Source organism: Microtus pennsylvanicus, chromosome 12, assembly GCF_037038515.1.
Source record: "Microtus pennsylvanicus isolate mMicPen1 chromosome 12, mMicPen1.hap1, whole genome shotgun sequence".
Classification (NCBI taxonomy): Eukaryota; Metazoa; Chordata; class Mammalia; order Rodentia; family Cricetidae; genus Microtus; species Microtus pennsylvanicus.
In genome coordinates, this window is record NC_134590.1 from 7,680,955 (window position 1) to 7,698,660 (window position 17,706).

The 17,706-nt window shown below is 43.1% G+C and overlaps 1 protein-coding gene across 2 annotated transcripts; it reads left to right on the forward strand.

Annotated features, from left to right (window-relative positions):
- Positions 1 to 1,645: 1,645 nt before the first annotated feature.
- On the forward strand, positions 1,646 to 16,648 carry Abraxas1 (abraxas 1, BRCA1 A complex subunit). 2 transcript variants are annotated; one of them, XM_075943814.1, is made up of 9 exons: positions 1,646 to 1,794; positions 2,966 to 3,056; positions 3,802 to 3,838; positions 7,052 to 7,118; positions 10,572 to 10,765; positions 12,490 to 12,609; positions 12,722 to 12,806; positions 14,829 to 14,940; positions 15,251 to 16,648. In XM_075943814.1, exons 1-9 carry the CDS (start codon positions 1,708 to 1,710, stop codon positions 15,673 to 15,675), a joined length of 1,218 nt encoding a protein of 405 aa, XP_075799929.1. In that variant the 5' UTR covers positions 1,646 to 1,707; the 3' UTR covers positions 15,676 to 16,648. The 2 variants fall into 2 exon arrangements, with proteins under 2 accessions (XP_075799929.1, XP_075799930.1); XM_075943815.1 differs by lacking the exon at positions 1,646 to 1,794 and having other exon boundaries at positions 2,970 to 3,056; positions 7,069 to 7,118; positions 15,251 to 15,799.
- Positions 16,649 to 17,706: the final 1,058 nt, after the last annotated feature.

Sequence of the window (17,706 nt, forward strand, 5' to 3'; positions counted from 1 at the left end):
AGCTGGAGCAAAGGTTTATTTAAGAGTTACTCTTCTGAGAAGACTAGAAAACTATCCCCACCCCTCCAATTCCACGTCAGGGAACTGAGGTAAATGAAAACTCTTGCACAAGGAGGGAAAGGAAGTGCAGAGGTTAAGGGTTAGGAAAACTACATCCTGAGTGGGACCTTCGTCAGCTAGGACTCTTATTTTTATTCCTCTGCCATCACAATCAACCTTGACCCCCTGTCCATGTAGTTCTTTAGATACACATACCACTTTTCTGAAAATTAAATGTGACAGCGACACACACATACATATATATATATAATGTATAATAATATACACGATACATATGCGATGTACTGCTGTTGTACCCAAGTCCTAGGACCCCCAAGAAGTCTAACACAGAGCCACACTTCCGAATGCAAAAACAAGGTTTCGTTTATTAAGTACAGGCTAGCTCGGGTACTCTGCCTCCCAGTCTGACACAGCAGATGGAGGGAGAAGGACCCTGTCTACTATTGTAAGGGGTTTATAAAGACAAAAACCACAAAACACTCACAAGGTTACAGTTTCAAAATGCAAAATTATGTATCCTATATCATAATTGGCCAAATTAGGTAAAGTTGAGCTGTTAGTTCCTGATAGGCTATTGTTATCTAAGGGGGGATAGCAACAGCCCTCTGGTTACGTCCTCTAGACATCTGCTGACCCTTTGCTAACCTCAGGGGCTGTTTGAAATATTACCGAGCTGACAGGAGAAGTTGGGTGGTCAACATTTTCTATATGACTACAGGTGGGGGAATGGGCTGCAGTCAGCAACTTTGTGTACTTTAATTTTCTCCATTAGCTAATACTTCCCCTAGAGAGGGGTCAGCTGGGCGGTGGTGGCGCATGCCTTTAACCTCAGCACTCGGGAGGCAGAGGCAGGCACATCTCCATGAGTTTGAGGCCAGCCTGGTCTTCAAGAGCTAGTGCCGGGACAGGCTCCAACGCTACAGGGAGAAACCTGTCTCAAAAAAAACCAACCAAACAAACAAACAAACAAAAAAACAGAGAGAGAGAGAGAGAGAGAGAGAGAGAGAGAGAGAGAGAGAGAGAGAGAGAGAACAAGAAGGGGCGGTGGGGGGGGGGTGTCCTGCAGTGTTGGCAGAAGGCCACTTGTTATTTCCCGGCTTCTCAGCCCTGAAATAACCATGCAGAAACTTTATTAATTGTAATTCCTGATATCCCAGCGGTGTCTCCAATTGTAACACCTGCGTCTGTGTTACCCCCTCGGTACAGTTTGCGCGACACATGCATTAAACTCTCATAATGTTAAAAACACACACGCATATACAGAAGAATGCAACACAGCTGGAACAACCCAAGAAAGCCCCCCCCCCCTCCAACTGATTATTGGTCTTCTAAGTTTCAATAGTGTATACAGTTAGAAAACCAAGATGGGACATATCTGTGATATTAAAATATTGCCAAGCAATTCTTATTCTTACAACCATTAATTGCCTTAAACTACCCATAAATAGGATTTTGCCTGCATGCCGGTATCTCAGCCAAGCTGATCCAAGAATTGTCCTCCCTGGGCTAGAGGACACTCGCACTCCCTCCAAAACACGCGCTCCCGTGCGCAGGCGCCACCCCCGCCCCAGGCCCCGCCCCTCACGCCCCGCCCTCGGGCCTCCCGTCACGTGCCGCGGTAGTGGCGGCAGCGCCTGAGCCGGCGGAATGGAGGGCGAGAGCACGCTGGGGGTGCTGTCTGGTTTCGTGTTTGGCGCGCTCACCTTCCAGCATCTCAACACCGACTCGGACACGGTGAGCCGGGCGCGCGGCTGTCGTCCCCGCCGCCCCTGCCCGCAGCTCCTGCTGGCCGTGCGGGCTCGCGGACCGGGACGCCCTCCCCGGCTCTCATCCAGGCCCTTCCGACCTGGTCAAGTTTAGGGGTGTAGTTCCTGGCGGCCTGCGGCTCGGCGCGGGAGATCCTGCCGCTTTCCGTGCTCACTACCCGCTGCTTCGCGAGGGATCCCCGCGCCGTGCCCCGCCGGCGGTGCGCGGCTAGGACCGGGAGGACGGCCACGGCTGGCAGCCGCAGGGGGTTGGCCGGTGTGGGTTCTGGGGCTCAGGGTGGCTGCCCCAACCCTTCCTGAGAGTGGACGGCCCAGCTACTTTCTGTGCCGCTTTCCGTTACAAATGCAGATTTGTCCGGGGTCACATGTGTAAATGCATCGTTAAACTTTTGCTTACTTTCGAAGCCACCGAGTCAAAGTGGAAAAAAAAATTAGAAGCCTGTTTTTAAAATTTAGGAGATCTAAAAATCTCACTGTAAACTGGGCGGTGGTGGCGCGTGCCTTTATTCCCAGCACTCGGGAAGCAGAAGCAGGTGGATCTCTGTGTTCCACGGCCAGCCTGGTCTGCAGAGCAAGTTCCAGGACAGCCAGGGCTACACAGAGAAACCCTGACTCAAATACAAAACAAACAAAAACACTCACTTTAAAACTTTGAGGTCGGGAAGTAGCATCTTGCAATAAATTCTTAGTAACATATTGAAAAAAACTAAAACTATCTAAAGGAGCTTTGGGGACTGCACTAAAACAGGCCAGAGTACTGAGCAGTGTCGAGAAGGGCGTGTGAAGTGCTGTGCCTTCTTTCCAAAGTGTAAGGGCTCGGGTGTCTAGAGCTGCTTCCCGCACAGTGCTAGTAATAAGGGTTGTACAGTGACGGCTGTCGTTAGTCCTCCACGACAAACCGCTCTGCTGGGCCCTTAGACAGGCTCTCAGTTTTTCTGCTTTGGACTGCTAAGTGCTTCTAGCTCTGCCTTCCCAAATTATGACCCATCTGTTTAAAGTCAGGGCTTTCTTCTCCGCACAGCCTTTCCCAGTTACCCTCACGTGTAACCACTGTAAAATGCTGAGAAAAGATGATTCGGAAACAACGGTAATCCTCTCCAGTGTGTTTCATATACGGCTTCTTATTTTTATTCTTATAGGAAGGTTTTCTTCTCGGTGAAGTGAAAGGTGAAGCCAAGAATAGCATTACTGATTCACAAATGGATAGTGTTAAAGTTGTTTATACAATTGGTGAGTCACTTAGTTCTGTATGGTTTGGGTAGTTATAAATGGCACTGTTCTTTTTTGTAACATTTTAATTGTTATGGGGGATACCTGTGTCATGTGTAACTGTGGGGGAGGGGGGTCGTTTCTCTCCTTCCATCATGTGGGTTCCAGGGATTGAACTGAGTTGGTCACGCTTTTCAGCAAGTGCCTTTCCCTGATGAGCCATCTTGCCTGTGTGCTGTGTGTGTGTGTGCACGCACGCTTTTTTTAAAAAAAAGATTTATTTATTTATTTATTTATTATGTATATACAGTATTCTCTGTATTCTGCCTGTATGTATGCTTGCAGGCCAGAAGAAGGCACCAGACCTCATTACAGATGGTTGTGAGCCTCCATGTGGTTGCTGGGAATTGAACTCAGGATCGTTGGAGGAGCAGGCAGTGCTCTTAACCACTGAGCCATCTCTCCAGCCCGTGTGTGTGTGTGTGTGTGTGTGTGTTTAAACTGTTAAACTATATACCCTAAATATTTTTTTAAAGCACTGCAAAAAATATGAGTGGGTATAGTGGTACATACTTGTAACCCCACACTTAGAAGGTGGAGGCAGGAGGATCAACACTTGGGTCCTACATGTTTGTCTTTGGCTAGTGAATATAACATGTAGTTCCAGGTAGGATTTTTAGCCCTGTGTCTCTGGGGAGTCACGTGATTCCTCTCGCAGCATGGGCAAACGATTACTGCACTTATAACCTAAATCCTTTCTTTCTAGACATTCAGAAATACATTCCATGCTACCGGCTCTTTAGGTGAGTAACAGCATCAGTAAAAACAAGCGAGTCACCCATTATGGAAATTATTCTTTGCACGTTAAATAATTTGAACAACTAGCAGTGTCTCAGTCACAAATGGAAGGAGGTTTGTTGTCTGTTTAAGGTGCACTAGTGCGCCTGTCTATAATTCAGTGCTTGTGTTACCTTCAGCTGCTTTTCCCTGCCGCTGAAAAGCCAGTTTAGAGGATTGTTTTTTCTTCTTACACCCGATCCTCTCATTTCATATTATAAATTCACAACTGACATGTTCTTAGATGTCAATAATAGATTGTTTCCCTTTTTGTTGTTGTTGTTCTTTGTTTTTCAAGACAGGGTTTCTCTGTAGCTTCAGCTTTCCTGGAACTTACTCTGCAGACCAGGCTGACCTCAAACTCTCAGAGACTCACCTGCCTGCCTCTCTACTGCTGGGATTAAAGGCGTGCACCACCACTGCCCCACTTTTCTATCTTTTGATTCCAATTTGTTAATTGTTTCTCCTTTTGTTACCACCTGATCCACTAATGTCTGGATCTTGTCAGCTCTTAAGTTGAAGGTAAAGAGGACATGAGCTATCTGGATATATCTCATTCATGAAGTTACTGTACTGTTCATCTTCAGTTAAAACCACGATAGGCCAAAGTTTACAACTAGTGGTGAAGAGCTACTTCATGTAGTGGTTCTCAACCTGTGGGTTACAACCCCTTTGGGGGTTGAATGATCATTGGAAAACACAGGTATTTACATTATGATTCATAATAGTAGTAAAATTCAGTTATGAAATAGCAACAAAATAATTTTGTGGTTGGAGGTCACCCCAACATGAAGAACTGTATTAAAGGGTGGCATTAGGAAGGTTGGGAACCACTGACTTAACAGTAGGACAAAACTAGAAGACATGGCATTTCCTTTCAATGGCTTGTGTGTGTGGTGTTCGGGTGCGACTTGGCCTCACGCATGCTGAGCGAGTTTCTGCTAAGCCCCAGCCGTAGGCCCCAGGCTTTCTAACAACCTGTCATGTTGGTGCTTCCCCCTTATAAGTCATATTGATGAATATATTTAAAACTAAGTCTTCTGCTGACATCTTTTGAAGTCCAAGTTAGATAGGCATTAATAGCCAGCTTTATAATTTACTACAAACGTTATCAAAATATAACCCTGTGAATTGTTTTTATACAGCCCTTCTTAAAATGTTTATTTCTAAGGGTTGTAGGGACACTGGGGAAGACTTGGCATGTCTTGACTGGCCGTGTACAGATGAACTGTACTAGCTCGGCACTAACTATATCGCCGCTCTGATTCTGTGCTCCTCTAAGAAGTCTAGAAGGTCCTTGAAAATAGGTCAATGAAACCTATCTTAAAAATTCGGCACTTAAGTATGAATTCTTTACTGTATATCCTTTTGGAGAGTTGGGAGGCAACACAGAGTCTCAATATGTAGCCCACGCAAGCCTAAAACTTCAGATTCTCTGTCTCTGCCTTTCAAGTGTTGGATTATAGGCACGTGCCACCACACCTGACTTATTATGTTTCCGTATAATACAACTTGACATAAAATCGGTGTTCTCACGCGTCTATACTGTTAGCCTATGCTTATTTACCCTGAGGCCTTACTGCCTTAGGCATCAGGTTGAGATGCTTAGAAGTGGACCATGTTAGACAGCATTAAAAATCTTTTTCTTCCTTTTTTATCTCCTCTCTCCTTTTCTTCCTCCCTGTCCACCTCTCTGGGGATTGAACCCAGGAACTGGGCATCGGTTTCTGGACCTGCCATGATTTCAGTCTTTATCCAAGTCACACATGTCATAGCAGATGTCCTTCAGTGAACCCAGCTACCCCTCAGCCTATTAAAACATTTTTAATGGAGGTTAGTTTTTGTTGTTGTTTCTTTGTGGTACTGGAGATTGGACCAAGGGCTTTACTCCTGCTAGGTTAACCTGTAATCACAGTTGTGCGTTTATTTCTTTCTTTGAGACATTGTCTTACTAAGTTTCTGGCCTTAGAGTTGCTCTTGTTGCTTAGGCGGAACTGGAGTCCTCCTGCCTTAACCTGCTGAGTCGTTGGATTTATAGACCTATACCACCAACCTAAGCTTAAAAATGTTGCCAAGTAGAATATAGTTGGTCAGTTTTATGTAAATAAATATTTCCAATGTATACTTGAGGATTTCCAGTTGTTTTTTTTAAAGAAACCTATAAAATCCTATAGGATTTTGTTTAGTATTTCAGCATTATAAAAAGAAATATTGTTCATCTTAATGATAAAAAGGACTAGGATTGAGGAGATGGCTCACAAGAATGAAGACCTGGCTTTGGATCCCCAGCAACCATGTAAAAGCTCCATGCATATAACCCTAGTGTCAGAGGGTAGGGCAGGGAGGGGTGACAGGAAGATCCCTAGAGGTCGCTGGCCACCAACTAGCCGAATCTATGAGCTCCAGGTTCAGTGAGAGAGAACTTGTCAAGAAATCAGGGGGAGAGTGACCAAGGAAAACAGTGTCAACCTCTGGCTTTTACCATAGGGAAGGAAGTATGACTTGGAGTCTCCCTTGCAGGAAGAAAGCAAAGATAGAAGTAAATGTTTAGATTGTTTAGAATTATTTTTTCTATATCTTGGAAGTCCAACTACAAAAACCACTGGACTAAGCCAGATTTACCCTCCCCTCCTCAGTCTTCCAGATACCCTAAACACACAGCTTTTGGAGTTAGCTCCTCCATCTTCCAGATACCCTAAACACACAGCTTTTGGAGTTAGCTCCTCCATCTTCCAGATACCCTAAACACACAGCTTTTGGAGTTAGCTCCTCCATCTTCCAGATTCCCTAAACACAGCTTTTGGAATTAGCGATGAACAAGTTATCCTTTTCGTACTATTCTTTGTTACTCATTATATATTCTATTAGTGGTTATCAGTTACTAATAAGTGAACTGTGGATTAGCTTTTGATACTTGTATTTAATGAATAGTTTACTGTTCTGTTTAGTTTAAAAATATGATAGACAAACTCAAACCTAGAAGTTTTTCTATTTTATGTTGTTTTTGCTTGTGGATCTAGTGTTTCTACAATTAATTTGTAATTTTCTCTACTGTTTCTTTTAGGGAAGGAGATATGCATTTGGTTATACAGCGTGGGTTGGGTAACTAAACTTAAAGTGATAGTAAAGCTGCCCAGATGTCTGGCTTATTGAAATCTCTTTCATTTTGATTTTTATAGCTTTTATAATTCTTTAGGTGAAGTAAACGAACACGCACTGAAGAAAATTCTTTCAAATGTCAAAAAGGTATTACCTTTTCTTTATTGGCTCTGTTTGCACTCTTTTACACTCCTAAAAACATAGTACTTTTACAGAAGCCTTAGTGGTGTTCATTAGAGCATGTGGGAGACTTAGTCTTCCCAGAAAGCAAAACCAGTCATTGAAAGTATCCACCTCGGGGCACTGGCTGCTCTTCCAGAGGACTTGCATTCAGTTCCCAGCACCCACATGGAATCTTAACTAGGTGTAAATCTCGTCCCAGGAGATATGATCCCTTCTGATGCCCTGTGTGAACACATGCATGCACATGGTACACAGACATACGAGCTGGCAGAACACTCATGCATATAAAATAAAATGGAAGAAAGTATCCATCTATTTCCTTGACTGCTTGGATTTACACTGACTTCTTCTGTGGTACATTGTTTAACCACAGCTTTTTCCAGTCTGATTATATTATATATATATATATATATATATATATATATTATTATTATTATTATATTCTAGAACATAATAGAAATGGTTTTTTTATTTTCACATAGCTGCACTCTTTGTTTTGTCTTCTGGTCTCAAACTGTAGTAAGTCCCTCTGTAGTAAGGGACTGGGACTTCAGGTGTATGTTAGAGCCTGGCTTTGCGGTTATTATTTTATATAAATGCAGAGACAGTTATCTATACAGCAATTACATTTAAATCCTCCATGTACTTGATATTCAGATAAAAGTTACTGAACAGTCAGAATGCCCCCCAACTTTTTCCAAGATATGCATTTTTGTCTTAAAAATTTTATGTTTGTGAGTATAAAAGTAGATTTCATGAAAAGTTTTGGTTACTGGGGATGCTGGCACACGTCTCTGATTTTAGAATGAAAGTAGATTTAATAATAGAAGTTTCTTTTAGATACTGGGTGTATACATGTTATGCTAAGTATGTGGAAATCCAAGATGGGAGGATTCCAAGTTTGAGACCCACCTAGGGAAGCGGTGAGATCCTGACACAGGCTGTGGATGCAGCTCTGCTGATTGCCTGCCTCAGTCCTGGGTTCAATTCCCTAGCCTGACAATCTGAGATCAGTCTGTGGAAACCATAGATGGTGGGGGGGGAGAGAGAACAATGTGCTGTCCTCTGGTCTCCCCATGGGTAGAACACTTATGTACAAACATACGTGCACGCACGCACACACAAATACGTAAGTGTAAAAATGTTTTGAAAGGAAATGGTTGGACTTTAAAAAATTACATTTGTTGCTAGCAATCAAAGGCACCTGTTACTAACCTGGCTGGCTGAGGTCAATCCCTTTGACTCATGATAGAAAGAGGGAGAGAACTGACCCTCACAAGCTGTCCTCTGACTGCCACACTCCCATGGCCACCTGTGCGCACACACAGCAGTTTATACATTTCTTACATTGATAATTTAGGGAATGTACCTATAGGAACATTTTCCTTTAAAAAGAATGTGTTTTGTTTTTGAGACATAGCCTCACTATGTAGCCCACTGTGTCTTTGAACTTGTTATCCTCCTCAGCCTTCCAAATGCTGAATCATATTTACAGGAGCCATTTCTAATTTTTTTTTTTTTTTTTTTTTTTATATTTTTTTTTTTTGGTTTTTCGAGACAGGGTTTCTCTGTGGCTTTGTAGCCTGTCCTGGAACTAGCTCTGTAGACCAGGCTGGTCTCGAACTCACAGAGATCCGCCTGCCTCTGCCTCCCGAGTGCTGGGATTAAAGGCGTGCGCCACCATCGCCCGGCGCCATTTCTAATTCTTAATCTTAATGTATAATATATACTGGTTATTTTTTATTATAATTACTATAAGGTAATGAGAATTATTTTCTAGTTTAAAATAGTTATTACTGTTAATCATGAATTTTTGCATGCTACAGATTACAAGATCCTTTCAAATGATCTTAATATAATTTTATTTATTTATTTTTATTTTCTGAACATAGTTTTTTCACTTGCCTGCTTGTTTGTGTGAGGGTGTCAGGTCTCATGGAACTGGAGTTGCAGACAGTGTGGCTGCCATGTGGGTGCTGGGAATTCAACCCAGGTCTATTTGGAAGAACACTCAGTACTCTTAACCTCAGAGCCATCTCTCCAGCCCCTATTTATTTATTTTTAAAACTTATTTTATGTGTAATGTTGTAAAGGTGTCAGATCGCCCAGGGACTGGATTTATATACATTTATGAGCTGTCATGTGGGTGCTGGGAATTGAACCCAGGTCCTCTGGAAGGGCAGTCAGTGTTCTTAACCACCCAGTCATCTCTCCAGTCCCCTTAAAATAATTTTAAACAGCCTAACATTTACAAACCAAGGGTGTGCATAGGACATGAAAGTGATTACAGGCATTGATTCCTGTTATGTGAAACAGTGACATTGGTGTTTCCTTCACGTAAATTCTTTTTCTAAAAATGATTTATTTTTATTTTATGTACATTGGTGTTTTGCGTGCATTATGTCTGTGTGAGATCCCCTGGAGGTAGAATTATAGGCAGTTAAATGATACCATGTGGGTGCTGGGAATTGCACCCCAGTCCTCTGGAAGAAGAGCCAGTGCTCTTAACCACTGAGCCATCACTCTCACACAGTGACTGCATGATAGCAAATGTTTTACTTTGTTGTTTACTTAGAGTAGGAACTGGGGGTGCAGCTCCATTAGTAAGGTACTTATGTGAAGACCTGGGTTCCACATTTAAAAACTTCGCACATGCATATAATCCCAGAGAAAGAAGCAGGAGGATCAGAGTTCAGGGTCATCCCTGGCTACATATGGAGCTTGGGGCCAGCCTGGAGTACACAAGACCCAGTCTACAAAAAAAAAAAAAAACATTAAGTCAAGTTTTTTGGGAGGGTGGTCTTGGTGTTTGGTTTTTTTGTTGTTGTTATTGTTGTTCTTTTGGTTTTCAAGACAGGATTTCTCTGTGTAGCCCTGGCTATACTAGGATCAAAGGTGTGTGCCACCACTCCCCTGCAAGGAGGTTCTTGTTTGTTTTGTCTTTCCTGCATTAAATGTGTAGGGTCTTTTTTTCTTCTTGCTAAGTATAAAGTACTATGTCCATTTGTTTACAAAAGTAAAGTTTATAACTAAGTATATCCCTGACTTATTTTATGTATAACCCAAACTTTACCAACAGTTGGAAAAGCCATTTTAAGTCCTGTAGGTTTTGCCAGGCTTAGTGGCGATACCTTTAATCCCAGTTTAGGCAGGCCTGGTTTACAGAGCGAGTTCTAGGACAGCTAGGGCTACAGAGAAATCCTGCCTCCAAAAACCAAAAAAGGCTGTACCAGGGTTTTTGTTTAGTTTTGTTGTGTGCCCAGGCTAACCACAGTCCTGCGGTCCCAGTCCCGTGTGTGCCGGAGCCACTGGGTACAACTGCAGCTACTGCTTAAGACCATGGTTTCATTGCTAAGCTGCAGGAAGACATTTAGTTATTGTAGCCAACATACATTAATTTTCCTGTATTCTCCCCAGACTGTGGTGGGCTGGTACAAATTCCGTCGTCACTCGGATCAGGTAATGACGTTAAGAGAGCAGTTGTTGCACAGAAACTTACAGACGCATCTTTCAAGCCCAGAGCTTGTTTTTCTGCTGTTAACACCAAGTATAACAACAGAAAGCTGCTCCACTCACTGCCTGGAACATGCCTTATATAAACCTCAAAAGGGGTAAGCATTGGTTGGTTCTGACTATTTTAAGATAAATTTTTAAATTTTTTTTGTAGTGTTTTGTGGCTCTAAGTGTTTTCATACAATGTTACATAAGGCGTCATAGTAACAGCAAAGGAAGTAATAGATGAGAAAACAAAGGCTAGGCAAGGAAGGGGAAGCCCAGTGCAGCCATGGCTTGGACTCCTGTGTGCTAGAACTGGAAGGGTTGTCGTATGTAAGTATGTAAGTGTGGCCTGTACAGCTTCTTCAGAGACAGGGCTTTTTGCTGTTCTGCCACAGTGAGTCCAAGCAGTCCGCTTGGGTATTATAAACTACATTCTCTGGGAATATAAGAATTAAGTTAAGCTGGGCGGTGGTGGTGCACACCTTTAATCCCAACACTCAGGAGGCAGAGGCAGGCAGATCTCTGTGAGTTCAAGTCCAGCCTGGTCTACAAGAGCTAGTTCCAGGACAGGCTCCAAAGCCACAGAGAAACCCTGTCTTGAAACACCAGAAAGAAAACAAAAGAAAGAAAAGGAATGGGTAGATGAGCCTGTCTAGCTTTGAACCCACAACCTTAGCATTTCCAGACACATTTTAGTGTCTAGTGGTGCAAACTTAAGAGTCCCAATAAGTGAAGCAGGAGGATTGAGAGTTTGAGTCAGTTTACATAATAAGACCCTACCTCACATTTCAAACCCTGGACTAGGGAGGTTAACCTGTTCTGCCTTTTTGGTGAACTGAGGAGACACAGAGACACAGTGTGAGATTTACACCAGACAAGAGTGGCTCTACCACTGAGCTTCATCTCCAACAAAATTTCTTTTCCTTTCTTTCTCCATCCTTTAAGGTCTCAGGCAGGCATGATGGTAAATTTCCATAATCCCTGAGCTCCAGCGAGAGCAGGATTACGAGTTCAAGGTTATGCTCAGCTACACAGAGTTTTAATGGAAGTTGAACTACTTAAAACCATGAATCAAAAAAAAAAGAAAAGAAAAGAAACAAAGACCAGTGAAATGACCCAGCTGGTAAAAGTGTTTATCCCACAAGCCTGAAGACCTGGGTTCTATCCCAGAACCTTCATTAGAGGAAAAGAATCAACTTCTGACACTCCTCCAAACACACAAACATGATAAACATACATAAATCATAATAAATGACAGCAACAAAAAGCTCAGGCGTCACCTGTATTGCCTGCCACGGCCTTCGGGGCAGCTTCATCCTTGCTTGCATGCACACGACCAGGTGAGACAGCCGCTAAACTGTCCATGCAGCTTTTTATGCTGTGTACGTCATGACTTTTTGTTTTGTTTTTTGAGAAAGTGCAGCCCTGATTGTCCTGGAGCTCCCTCTGTAGACCTCATCAGCCTCAAACTCTGCTTCTGAGTGACAGGAGCTGGAGAGGGCTCAGCAGTTAAGAACACTGCCTGCTCTCCAAAGGACTCCAGTTCAATCCCCAGCACCCACATGGCAGCTCATACCCAACCACCTGAGCTCCAGTTTCAGGAAGATGGACACTTTTCTGGCCTCCAAGGACACTAGTGGCACGTGGATATACATGTGGGCAAAACACTCATATACCTAATATTAAAAAACAAAAATCTAGTTGCTTCAACTTAGCTCATCTAGGAAAATTCTATCTTGCTAAATAATGATGGGGCTGTTTTTGCTGACAGTGTTAGGACAGCAGCCTGCTCTGATGGCAGGTGTTATCTTACCCTGTTTTAAACTTTCCCCCTCAGGCTTTTTCATAGGGTGCCTTTGGTGGTTGCCAACCTGGGAATGTCTGATCAACTGGGGTATAAAACAGAATCCGCTTCCTGTACATCCCCTGGCTTTAGCAGAGCCGTGAGAGCACACAGGTGAGGCTCGTCTAGACAGTAGACACTAAGGGAACCCTGTGGAGCTGGAGGATTCCCCTTTCCTTCTACAGTTCTATACACTTAGCCAAGGAAACCATCTTTGCTTTCACAGTTCTCAGTTTTTTAACGAAGATGGATCGCTAAAGGAGGTGCATAAGATAAATGAAATGTACGCTGCAGTACAAGAAGAATTAAAGGTAACTACTTCAGGACCACTTCAGAGTTCGTTCACGTCAGTAGATCGCATGAATTGTTTCCTAGAAAAGTTAACATTTTTTGAGTATATGTTGTACTCCTTTGACTTCCATAATAGAGACTCTGGGGATGGGATGCAAACTTAAGTTTGCTCTCATACTGGCTGTAGCTATTTCTTTTCTTCTTCTTCTTTTTTTTTTTTCTTCAAAAATGATCTCACTATGAAGCCCTGGCTGTCCTGGGACTTGCTATGTAGTAGGCCAAGCTGTCCTTGAACATATAGAGCTTCTCCTGTCTCTGCCCCCCCATGCTGGGATTAAAGGTGTGTGCCATGAGGCTCAGCCCCCATAGTCTTCTTGAAGATGAAGAGGAAGCAGATTTAGAAGCACAACCATCACTACAGCATTATAGTCTTGCAGTGCAGGTCACTGTAGAGTCATAAATGGATCCCAAGTGCAAGAGAGTCATTGGACCAATGTAAAAATCGGAGGGGATTGAGGACTGCAGCAGAATCTGACCCCAGAGTCAGAAGGAGCCTCAGGTTGTACCATTCTGTGGGAGCTTCCCTGAGCATAGCCCTGACCCAGAATCCTGCTCGACCCTAGCATGAGGATTACAGGAAGGCATCACTGTGCCTGCCCTTCTTAAAGGAAGAAAAAAGTTAAATTCTTAATTGAACAAAATGACCCAGAAGTATTGCATACTGTTGCAAAGGCATGTACTAATGTCCTCACCATGCTCAGTCACTGCTAGGAAAAGTCCTTAGGGAGTACTGCTTTAAGCAAGCACTGTGTTCAGCTGGTAGAACACTTGCCTAGAATTCACAGAGCTCTGAGTTTGGTCCCCAGGACTACGATGTGTACATCTGTAATTGCAGAACTGGGGAGGTAAAGGCAGGAAGATCTTCAGGGTCATCCTTGGCTGCATACTAAGTCTGAGGCCAGCCTGGAACACACGAGGCTTTCTCTAATAAATCACAAAATCATGAGTTCAAAATTGGAACATCAGTCAGTTGTTTTTCTCAGTTGGATATCTAAAGTCTATTTTTATGGTAGCCATACTTGTTAGTAGAACATAGTAAAGGAAAAAAAAGATTAACACACTTTGTATACTACTGACATATATACATTGGTTTTTTTGAGGCAAGGTTTTTCTGTGTAACAGCCCTGGCTGTCCTGGAACTAGCTCTGTAGACCAGGCTGCCTAGAATTCAGAGATCCCTGTCTCTGCCTCCCGAATGCTGGGATTAAAGGCATGTGCCACCACTACCTGGCTATACTAATTTTTAAAGATTTATTTATTTTGATGTGATTCGTTTTTTCCTTCATGCCTTTGTGTACAGTGTGTGTGTCCAGTGCCCTTGGAGACCCACGGAGAGCATTTGTTCCCCTGTATCTAGAGTTACAAACAGTTTTAAGCTGCCATGTGGGTGTTGGAAACCTAACTCAGGCATTCTTAATTGCTGAGTCATCTCTCTGACCCCCTATATACTAATTTATTTAATGAATAACACAGAAACTTTGAAAATAACTCTTATAGAAATTAAAATCTTCTGTAATTTCCTTAAAACATAGCCACTTTTTATTTTATCGTTGGTTTTTTGGTATTATGACACAGGTTCTTGTGTTGCCCAGGTTGGCCTTGAACTCCCTTGAGATAGCTAAGGATAACCTTTAACTGCTAATCCTTCCACGTCATAAATGTAAATCAGTTATGTATCTCAGCTGTCAGGTGGGGCACATGCTGGGACTTGAACCCCGGGCTACACACATTCTGGATAATGAGCTCTATCCTCAGCCCAATATATATATATATTTCAAAATGAATTTTATCAAGGAAATAGCTGGTCCACAAACGAATGGAAAGCTAACACATCCACGGTGCATGCTGATATCATCAAATGCTTGTTATGGAGGTGGCTTACACAAAAGTTAAGGGTATTCTACAGTCTGAGAATGTTATATTGTAAAGCCTCATTAGTATAACCTGGAATGTTTTCATCTGTGCACTGTTTTATTGTGCAGAGTATATGCCACAAAGTTGAACAAAGTGAACGGGAAGTAGAGAGACTAATGATGGATGTAAACCGATTAAAAGAAGTTAGAAAAGAGCAGCAAGCCCGGATTAAAGCAGCAGGTAAGCAGATGAACACTGCAGACGCTAGCTTCGCATTGCATGACCCGATGGACTGGGATTACAAGTAGTGATGACACTGTGCTCGTAATGGTCCCAAACGGTGAACACGCTACTGTAGTGGGTGTGGGTGTGGGTGTGTCGGATAAAAAGGCACAAGACTGCTTTTCTCTTAGAATAGAGTGGCACAGGAACAGGAATCTAGTGTTACATCATTTTTATTCTGAATAATCTGTCTTTTGGGATAGTTTTTACTTTACAGCTAATCATAAGTTTGTAAAACTAACGTTGAGCTCTTTCTTATTTTCTTTAGGAGAGAAGAATGTCCAAAACAACCCCCAGGAGAACATTCTTCTTTGTCAAGCTTTACGAACCTTTTTTCCAGAGTCTGAGGTTCTTCATTCTTGTGTTATTTCTTTGAAAAATAGACATATTTCTCAAAGTGGATGTAGCATGAAGCACCATCTTGATGTGGATAAGCTGACCCTAATGGTGGAGTATATTCACAGCCCTGACGCTAGTCCACTGCCTGAAGCCCAGCTAACTAAGCGTAAAGATGTAGACACACAAGACCAGTGGCCTGGGAAGAAACCACGGCTGCAGGAGACAGAAAGCAGACCTGTGAAAGAGTCCCAAAGCAGTCACCAAAACAAAACGTCCTCAAGCAGCCCAGATATAGACACAGAAATGGGAAGCCCGGAAGAGGACACTGAATACCCTCGCTCTCCCACATTTTGATTCTTGCTAGATGATATTTTTACCTGACTGAGGTTCAGACACTATTTTACTGTCTGCTACTGGAGTAACATGAGAAGTTCATGTTTTACTGCACTGTAGGGGAATATGGTATTTTTACTACTCAACCGTTTGTAATAATGATGTTTTATAAAGTATTTTAGAAATTACTATTTATATTTCATACATTGTAAATGCTCTGTGAATGTGTACATGTTCCACTCAGCTGCAACCTCCCTCGCTTCCCAGCCTCTTCTCACTGTGCCTTCCCTGTAGGAATTCTCCCTTCCCCTTTATATCCCATGTTCTGTTGCCTTCCTCGCCCCTGCAGATTCTTTTTCTCCCATCTCCTGACCCCTTTCTAGTGGCTTGGCCTCTGTCCATCCACATCTAAAGTACTTTTTAGAAACCTTTGTGGTGCAGAAATCGATGCAGGGTCATGTGAACGGTAGGCAGCTTCTCTACCACTGAGCTGTAGTCCAGATGGGTTTTTGGTTTGTTTGTTTGTTTGTTTGTTTGTTGAGACAAGGTCTCTATGTAGTTCTGGCTGTCCTCAAACTAACAAACATCTGCCTGCCTCAGCCTCCCAGGTGTTGGGATTAAAAACGCACGCCACCACACCCAGCTAAGATGCTTTTATTTCAGAGTCACGACCTTTCAGCTTCCCCGAGTTATCAAGGGAGACTTAAAGATGCATTCTTTTAAACTACAACATTCTTCAAATTGGAAAAGAGAAACTAGCCTTGTTTCACAACACAGAAAAGAGCACAGAAGTTTGCAAAATCAGGCCTGGGAGCTGGCTCGGCTGGCACAGACATCTGCAGTGAAGACTGACAACCTTAGTTGGATTCTTGGGACTCCCTTAGCAGAAGGAACGAGCTGTCTTCCACAAGTTCTTCTGACTTCCACACATACCTTCACTGTGGCATAATCATGAAACCCCCACAAATAAATTTAATAAAATTCTAAAGTTTTTAAGTCTTGTTTTTTATCTACTTCATTAAGATTCTTACTGAAGAGAGAGCCCAACAATTAAGAGTGCTTGAGGCACTTCAGAGGACTGAATTTGGTTCTCAGCACCTACATTAGGCAGTTCACAACCATCTGTAACTCCAGCTCCAGGGGATCCAATGCCCTTCCAGCTTCCAAGAATGTGTTCTCTGTCTCTCTCTCTTTCTCTCACAAACACACAGAAATAAACAAATTAAAATAAATCTGCGCTGCTGGGTAGTGGTGACAGCACGCGCCTTTAATCCCAGAGCTGCCAGAGGCAGGGCTGACCTCTTTGAGTTCAAGGTCAGCCTGGTCTACAGTGTGAGTTTCAGGACAGCCAGGATACACAGAGAAACACAAAAAAAATCGAGATAAATCTCTGCATCTTCATGCAGTTCCCACCTCAGGCCAGATGACTGCTTGAGCCCACGAACTGGTAACTCTGCCTCCATCTCAGAAGGGAAAACAAAACTGTTCTTGCAGATGTATTCGTCTTTTTCACCTGTTCAGTGAAGTGCACACACATTACCTTATGTTCTACTCGGTGCACGTTAACACTGAACACACTTTACCCTTGTTCTCCACTTGTTGCTGCCTGGAGAAACTACTTAAGACATGATTCTATGTAGCAGTAGCACTTTGACTTGGGTGTTGATATGCATTAGTTCTATGGGGTTGTTGTGAAGCCACCCATTACCCAGGGGGTGATTTTCTGGTGATGTAGTACTGTACAGCACAGGACAAGAGCCATAGTTGTCAACAGGTCCTCCTATCATCACAGAAAGCAGACCGCGTGCCATCCGCCCGTGTACAGAACAGTGGTCCAGGAACAGTTTGTCTCGCAGGGACTAGCCTACTATCATTCCCGGTGTGCACCTCTGCAATGAGAACTCGGACAGTCAGGCGCAATTAACATTGACTAGTTAGCAAACGACTCTAGGAGATGGGTCAGCAAAGGTGCCAATAAGCATGAGGACTTGTGTTTGGAACCCCAACAACTCCAGGCATGTGTGTGGTCAAAGGAGATGAGTGACTGAAGAG